The sequence below is a fragment of the Penaeus chinensis genome, chromosome 5 (genome assembly GCF_019202785.1).
Source record: "Penaeus chinensis breed Huanghai No. 1 chromosome 5, ASM1920278v2, whole genome shotgun sequence".
Taxonomy (NCBI): domain Eukaryota; kingdom Metazoa; phylum Arthropoda; class Malacostraca; order Decapoda; family Penaeidae; genus Penaeus; species Penaeus chinensis.
In genome coordinates, this window is record NC_061823.1 from 26,361,099 (window position 1) to 26,371,098 (window position 10,000).

A 10,000-nucleotide genomic window follows, 5' to 3' on the forward strand; every position below is an offset into this window, starting at 1 on the left:
TCGTTTACTGTTTACAAAGAGGAAAGACGTTGATTGAAGAGAAGAAAGACGTTTTACTCTTTGCGAAGAGGAGAGGAAAGACACTGATTGAAAACAGGAAAGACGTTTTACTCGTTACGAAGATAAGCGTCCGAGAATATTGTATGAATGAACGACACAGCTGGTAGAAGAGTAAAAATAAATGCAATTTTCCTTACGTTTTCTTATTCCTTTGAAAGATCAAAGAGAGATATGTGTCAGAGGAGAGGAATTTCTTCCGTAGGATATGTCTTGTACAACAACAAAAATTGGAATAAATAGTAAAAGCATTCAAGGGCTGGCTGACGAGAGTTTGATACCCGGGTTCTCTGTGTCAACCTGTGAGATACGATGAGGATTTAGATTTAGCTCTGTTTTTTTTTTTTCTGTTTTGCTTCATTGTCATATAAGTCGACTCATTTCATTTTAACTAGATTTACACAAGTGTTTGGTTCGACGAATTTGAATATCAACAGCACTAACGAATGATTCGTCCAATTGCAGCTTCCCCTCACCCTTTGACGCCCAGAGAGCGGGTCCCCTTGAGAGGGGCGGGTCGGAAAAACCAGCCGAAATGAACATGTTTCGACCATTAACTTATACGCACGTTTATAGCCTCTTAAAGAAAGCGCCCGAGGATGTTCTTGTCCTCATAAAAAAGAGTGTAGCTTTGTGTAAACTTACAAATAAATAATGTCAATATATTATTCAATATATTACTCTGATATAACTTCTCTCTTTACAGTATTTCTCAATAATAAAAATTATAAGCTCACTTAAAGCTTCCTATAAACAGATTGAAGGTCCCGGCCCGACACAGTTCCAGCCAACGCGCTACGTCAGATTCCACGCCCTAAACTACGCCAACAAAATGCAACATCTCATGACCTGTTGGCTCGAACGGCGGGACTCAAGGACCTTCGGTGAATCCCTTCTGGTTTCCGCTCACTCGCGAGATAGAGAGTTTATTGTTTAGTGCACATTCGAGTTTCGTTTCTCAGTCCTGAAGGATCCAGTGGCAGACCGAGGAGACGAAAGTAACGTGAAGGATGGAGTGGCCTATCTTACATGAATACAGAACCTGACGTAAAATGTTCACGATTTGTATTTCAGAATATATTTACTACTAAAGTACCCTCAAGCCGTAATTCCATGCCAAAGTCACAATAGTATCACTTCTCAGTAAATGCATTTGGTTTTTTTGTAATCAGTCATACTGTCAATTATATATTAACAAATGTACTATTCTGACCTTCAATGCATGGCGATAAAAAGAACAAAATATATTACCACACTAACTTTGGTCGAAAACACAACACAAAAAATCACGCTCACACTGCATAAACATTATAATAAATGATGACAAAAATTGTGATGATGATAAAGAAGAAAAAAAGGATACTATGTACATAATCAAACTTAGTTTACATACGAAAAGATAAAAGTGAAAAAGAAAGAAAGAAAGAAAAAAAACATCTGAAACTTAATAAATGCATATTTCTATCACGAACAGAAACTTGGTCTGAGTTAGGTATAAACCTCCTTACGAGATCTGGTGACGTCATTGGATGAACTTTAATTGATTTATCTATTCATGTATTTTTTTTTCACTGGGATATGAACGAGTAGGACCCGATGCCTTGCCTTTCCTTGTTCACTTTCGTTACTGTGGATTCCGTTGGCCAAAACGCTGAGCAACGTCAGGCACCCTTGACTTTAAGGCGCCGGGTGCAGAGTAGATTCTAAATTTTTCTTCACCAGGATTTCAAAGCACTTTGGTTTAGATATATCGTCCCTTCCTTTAGGATATTGATCATGCATGAACGATTGAGCACGCCGAGGCATATCAACGTTTTGTCTGAACTGATAGTAAAGTAGTTAACAGAATGAAACTTGATGTCATGACTTCAAAAGATTCGATGTGCAGGACTGGGCATGTACTATATATAGGTATAAGTTCATCGTTGCACAAATGCATGCGCTCTAGCATCTTTTGTGTGTGAGTATGCATGCATGCACACACACACACACACACACACACACACACACACACACACACACACACACACACACACACACATATATATATATATGTATATATATATATATATATATATATATATATATATATAATATATATATATATATATATATATATATATATATATAATCACACTCACACACACACACACACACACACACACACACACACACACACACACACACACACACACACACACGGAGCTAGATGTGTGTGTGTGTGTGTGTGTGTGTGTGTGTGTGTGTGTGTGTGTGTGTGTGTGTGTGTGTGTGTGTGTGTGTGTGTAGGTATGTATGTATGTATAGCGTATGTATATGTATGTATATATGTATATGTATGTATGTATGTATGTATTTATGTATGTATGTATGTATGTTAGTATGTATGTATGTATGTATGTATGTATGTATGTATGTAAGTATGTAAGTATGTAAGTATGTATGTATGTATGTATGTATGTATGTATGTATGTATGTACGTACGTATGTACGAATGTACGTATGTAAGTATGTATGTATGTAAGTATTTATGTATGTATGTATGTATGTATGTATGTATGTATGTATGTATGTATGTATGTATGTATGTATGTATGAATGTATGTATGCATGTATGTGTATCTATTTATGTATGTATGTATGTATGCATGCAAAACACACACACACACATATGTATATATTAATGTATATATATACATGTATATACATACATATATATATATATATACATATATAAATATATATATATATATATATATATTTATATATGTATGTATCTACACATATACATACATACACATATATATGTATATATATATACATATACATACATACATAAATATATATGTACACACACACACACACACACACACACACACACACACACACACACACACACACACACACACACACACACACACACACACACACACACACACACACTCACACTCACACATTTATGTGTGTGTGTGTGTGTGTGTGTGTACACAGACACACACACACACACATTCATACACAGATGGGTGCTTGTAAGCTACCATGTACATATACCCATCGGGAAGCGCCTCGCCCAGCGCGCTCGAGGCGTTGAAACGAGCGGCCTCGAAGTGTGCGGCGGCGCTTCCGGCGCGGGCCTCGGCGCCGCGGAAGGATCGGCTTCGCGAGCAAGGAGCGGCATTTCCACGAGTCTTGGCAGTGAAGGCTTGACGCGGTGACCAGCCTCGGCGTTCGCGCACGCACGCGCGTGATCACTGCCTTTGGGCAGCGGGACACCTTTATAAAGTACCTCTTAAATATAATGTCATGCTTAAGTAACGTGAAATTGTCTATAAATAATCTATAATGCACTATATTGCACTTCTCTAAAGAATTCTTATAATCACTAACATAATACAACCGGTAAACTTGAAAACTAACACAGCAGGTTCATCTAGCGTAGCAGAGGGGGCCCCCGGGTGGCGACCAGGGACCCCCCCTGGGCAGCACAAGGCACACATTAAGGCCTCACACACACACAGTTACTTGGCCCGACGTCCTCGGGGAGCCCGCCCGGGGGCGCGGCCGGCCCGCAGGAGCCTGGTCGCCCAGGTAAGGGATATGCTAGTCATCACAGAACACAGTGTGGGATTTGTCACCGCGTCATCGGGGGAGTCTACAGGCTATCAACCTTAACATTGCACATGAGAATGAGATTGCGGCCATTCTGACCGATGCTGACTTAGTCAGCGGATTTCCAGCTCGCGTCTGGAGTCACCGGAATGGTGATTGTCGGGCGTGACCGAAGCGATCACTTGGAAGCTCTAGACTTTGTCAACTTGTTGCATCTGTTGCATTAACTGCTCCTGTAGGTGCGGGACCTCCCTCGGGAGGCTCGGCGACACCGACGACACCTCTCTGAAGATGGAGTGGCCCTCCTTGCCGGGCCGGTGCACCGAGCGGATGTGAGACATCATGTTGTCTTTGCGCTTGAACTCTTTGCCGCAGACATGGCACTTATGGGCCCGCCGGTCCGTGTGCACGGTGATGTAGTGCCGGTGGAAGTTGGACGGGTGCGTGAAGGTCTGGAAGCACTTGGAGCACTTGAAGCCGTTGTCCTGGATGCAGTAGCTCATGATAGGCACTGAAACCTTGTTGTTGTTGCCGCCCCCGCTGCCGCCCCCGCCGCTCGGGGAGTTCGACGTGGGCGAGGACTGCGTGGGCTTCTGCGGAGAGGAGGTGTGGGGTGAATGGGGCGACGTGTCCGCCACGTCTCTCTCGCCCTCTCTCTCGTACACGCCGTGCAGCCCAAACTTGAGAGGCGCCCTCAGCGACGCCAGCAGGATCGAGCCGTGCAGGTGCTTGTCGTTTTTGAGAGCCTCGTACGGGTTCTTGAGCATGGCGGCCTCCAGAAGGTTCTTAGTGTAGTAGAGCTGGTCCATATCGGTGGCGGGCGGCGGCGGCGGCGGCGGCGGCGGCTGAGACGTGGATTTGATCGCCGGGTGGATGGCGACGGCGAGTTGGTCGTCAGAGTCGTAGGTGTGGGTCGTCCACTCCGGCGCGTTGCCTGGAACACAGAGACCGGGTCAGCCCAGGATGGTATACCTTCTATGCCCTCTACAACGCCTCACTTAACTCACTAGGGAACTAGCATGAAACACGAACAGAGCTGAAGGCGAAGGCAACGAGTGATAAAAGAGGAATGACGGAAGGAGAAGAGGGAGATGATGTCAACAAAGAGGGGGAATTCGGATGATTCAGTAAGAAATAGAGAAAATTCAAACCGAAAACAAAGATAAAAAAATTAAAATAATTTGCTAACGTAAAATCAACAGCCAAGGAAACCAATGTAGGCTAATCAAATATGCAAAATATTTAAACTAATAATGATGACAACAAATAAAAATAATCAAACACAATTCCAACTAAGACTTCTGAAAATGAACATTTCTATGCTCGAATTAACAAAGAGGGCTAGCAAAATGTTTTTAATCCTAATTATCAATATGATCTAATATAAGAATGAAGCAACATTTATATCGACAACAATGAAGTAAACACAATTACGAGAGAAAACTAATAATATGTATACTAGAAGTGACAATGACGAAGGAAATTATGATAGTGATAATAAAGAGTATGATGAAATACATGCCTATAATGGCGGTGATGATAATGATAACGGTATTAATAATAATAATAATAATGATAATGATGATGATAATAATAAAAATAATAATAATAATGGTAATGATAATAATAATAATAATAATAATAATAATGATAATGATAATAATAATAATAATAATAATAATAATAATAATGATGATAATAATAATAATAATGATGGTAATAATAATAATAACAATAATAACAATAATTTTAATAATAATAATAATAATAGTAATAATAATAACGTTAATAATAATAATAATGATAATAATTATAATATTAATAAAAATTATGATGATAATGATAATAATAACGAATAATAACGAATATGATAATAATGATGATAATAATAATATTAATAATAGTAATAATAATAATAAAAATAACCATACTAAAACTAATGATAATGATAATAATAATGGTTAATAATGATAATACTAATACTAACACTAACATTAGTAATAATAATAACTAAAATAATGATAATGATAATAATAACAATCATATATAAAACACAATAAGAGGATTAAACAACGATAACGATAAACAACAACACCAAGAAAGATAGAAAAAAAAAATTAATAATGACAGCAATAAAAGAGTTGTTACGATAATTATGATAATGATAACAACAATAAAAACAATATAGACACTAGTACTAATAGAACAACAGCAATAAAATAAGAATGATAATCATAATAATAATGATAATGATAATGATAATGATGATGGTGATAATAATAATAATAATAATAAATTATAATAATATTAATATTAATAATAATAATGATAATAATAATAATAATAATAATAATAATAATAATAAATTATAATAATAATAACGATAATGATAATAGCAATAAAACAATAATAATGATAATTACAATAATAATAATGATGATGATAATAATAATAATAATAATAATAATAATAATAATAATAATAAAAATAGCTACAATAAATGATAGTAATAAGAGTAATAATAATGATAATAATAATAATAATAATAATAATAATGATAATAATGATGTTGGTAATAATAATAATAATAATAATAATAATAATAATAATAATAATAATAATAACAATGATGATGATGATGACAATAATAATAATAATAATAATAATAATAATAATAATAATAATAATAAAAATAATAATAATAATAGTAATAGTAATAATAATAATAATAATGATAGTAATAATGATAATAATAATAATCATAATGATAATAATAACAATAACAATAATAATAATAATAATGATAATAATGATAATAATAATAATAATAATAATAATAATAATAACAATAATAATAATAATAATAGCAGTAATAATAATAAAAAAATAATAATGATAAAGAATAATAAAAACAATAAAGATAATAACAATAATAATAATAATAACCACATCATAATGACAATAATGATAATGATAAAAAAGCGATAACAGCAAGAACAAGAATAGCAATAAAGCACAAAAATAATAACAATGATAAATAGACCTTTAATGATTCTAAAAATTATCGTCATATGAAATTGATGAAGGAAAAAAAAAAGTGAGATCGTCGAATGAAAAGAGAATAGAGTAAACATGATAATGATAGGAATAACGAAGGTAATAACAATAACAATAGTCATAATGGTACTGAAAGGTAATAGCAAAGAACAGGAGGGAAATAACACCACCATCAACAATAATCATGCTAAATATTATGGTAATTAGGACAATGCTAATGAGCATGATGACGATGACGATGACGATGACGATGACGATGACGATAGTGATGATGATGAAGAGGAGGAAATACATGCCTATAATGACATAATGAGAATAACAATAACAATAACACTAAAGATAAATGAAAATAGAAGTAGAAAGTTATAGGAACTTAAGTAACGGATATACAAGCATTAATAATCATAACAATGAAAGCGAACTATGGTACCCAAACAGCAGAAGCAACAACAACAACAACAACAATAACAACAACAATAATAATAATAAACAGGACGATCAGATTATTATCATATTATATCATTATTATTATCATCACAGATAATTATTATGTCATTATCATTATTGTCTTACTTTTATTAAGAAATAGCAGTAGGAGTATTAATCATAGGAGGAGTGATAATAATGATAACAATGATGATGACGATGATAATAAGGATAAAAACAAAATAATAATAATAAAAATAATAATAATAATAACAATAATAATGATAATTACTATTATTATTATTATTATTATGATTATTAAAAAATAACAATAACAAAAATATTAACGATAATAACAGTGATAATAATAGATGATTATAATGAAAACAACAACTACAATATTAAAGCTAATAATGATAATAATGATAATGATGATGATGATAATAATAACAATAATAATAATATTGATAATAATAATAACAATAATAATAATAATAAAATTATAATAGTAATGATAATAATGATAATAATGATAATAATAACAACAACAATAAAAATAATAATAATAATAATAATAATAATAATAAAATCAATATCACAAATAGTAACAATAATGACAACAATAACAATAATAATAATATTAATGATAATGATGATAATAATAGTAGTAATGATGATGATAATAACAATAATAATGATAATAATGATAATAATAATAATGATAATAATTATAATAATAATAGTAATAACATTGATAACAATCATAGAATTATGATAATAATAAAAAACAACAATAATGATAATAGTAAAAATAATAATAATAATGATAATAATAATAATAATAATAATAATAATAATAATAATAATTATAATAATAATAATAATAATAACAACAATAATAATAATAATATAAAACACATTATCATTATCATTATAATAATTATTATTATTAATATTATTATTATTATCATTTTAATTATTATTATTATTATTGTTATTATTATTATTATTATTATTATTATTATTACTTTTATTATTATTATTATTGCTATCATTATTATTATTATTATTATTATTATTATTATTATTATCATTATTATCATTATTATTATTATAATTACTAATATCATTATTATTATTATTACTAATATCATTATTATTATTACTAATATCATTATTATTATCATTACCATTATCATTATCACTATCATTATCATTATCATTATCATTTTTTTATCATTATTATGATCATCATCGTTATTATTATTATTATTATTATTATTATTATTATTATTATTATTATCATTTTTATTATTATCATCATTATTATTATTGTTTTTGTTACTATCATTACTGTTACTGTTACCATTATTCTCTTTATCATAAACATTATTATGCCTATCACCATCACTCTCATCCTTCTTATCATTATCATCCTCATTATTATCATTATTATTATCATAATAGTCTTTACTACTATTATAGTTATTGTCATTATTGTTATCATTACTATTATCATTACCTTTATGTTCATTATCATCATTGCTATTATTATTATTATCATTACTGTTACTATTACCATTATCATAATAATTATAATCCTCATAAATGTTATTGTATTTTTGTTATTATCATCATTATTACCATTATCATCATACCAATAGTAACTATTTGACTCTGATGATAAAGACAGATCATGATAATAATAATAACAATACAAATCATTTCGTGAATAATTATGAAATCAAGAATTGTGATAAAGAAGATGGTTTAAGATAATAATAAGCAACAGTAGTAAAATCGATTACGATAATAATAACAGTATTATTACTACTACTAATGATGTTAATAATCATAATACTGATAGGGTCATTATTTTCATTATGAACATTATCATTCCCCACCGTATTATCATCATTAAAATATTATCATTATTATAATTATTACTACTATTATCATCATTATTATTATAACATTATATTATTATCATTGTTATCACTTATTATCATTCTTATCACTGTTATAATCATTATTATTATCATTATCTTTTTTATTATTATCATCATTATCATTGTTATTGTTATTATTATTATTATTATTATTATTATTATTATTATTTTTATTATTATTATTATTATTATTATTATTATTATTATTATTATTATTATTATTATTATTATTATTATCATTATTATTATTATCATTATTATCATTATTATTATTATCATTATCATGATTATCGTTATTATTATTATCATCATTATCATAATCATTATTGCTATGATTATAATAACAACAACGGAAGCAACAAAATGATGATGGTAATCATCATTACCATCATCATCATCATTTACATGATCTTCATTATCAATATTATTACTATTATTATTATCATTATCTTTTTCATTGTTATAAAAATGACAATAACAATAGTGATGATAATGAATACAATAATACATTAATAGTAATAATGCTATTGCCGATGCTAATGATAATGATAATAAAACTGATAATATAATAGTAATAGTAATGATAATAAAATAATAATGCTAGCAATAACAACAACAAGAACAACGATAATAATAATAACTGTAATAATAATAATATAAATAATGATAATAATGGTGATGAAGGTGATAATAATAATAATAATAATATCAATAATGATGATGATAATAATAATAATAATAATAATAATAATAATAATAATAATAATCACTGTTATTATTATTACTATTACCATTATTATCAATATAATTATAATTATGTTCATAACAACAATAGTGACGATAACAACAAAAGCAACAACAACATTGATAATAATAAAAATTATATAATATAATAATGATAA

At 29.8% G+C, this 10,000-nt stretch overlaps 1 protein-coding gene across 2 annotated transcripts in view; it reads right to left on the reverse strand.

Moving 5' to 3' along the window:
- Positions 1–3,049: 3,049 nt before the first annotated feature.
- LOC125025798 (protein tramtrack, beta isoform-like) overlaps positions 3,050–10,000 on the reverse strand; it is a 71,743-nt gene continuing 64,792 nt past the window's right edge. For both annotated transcript variants that reach the window (XM_047614032.1, XM_047614031.1), the window contains exon 6: positions 3,050–4,600. In XM_047614032.1, the coding sequence (XP_047469988.1) occupies positions 3,858–4,600 (743 nt within the window). In that variant the 3' untranslated portion in view covers positions 3,050–3,857. The remainder of the gene's footprint in view (positions 4,601–10,000) is intronic.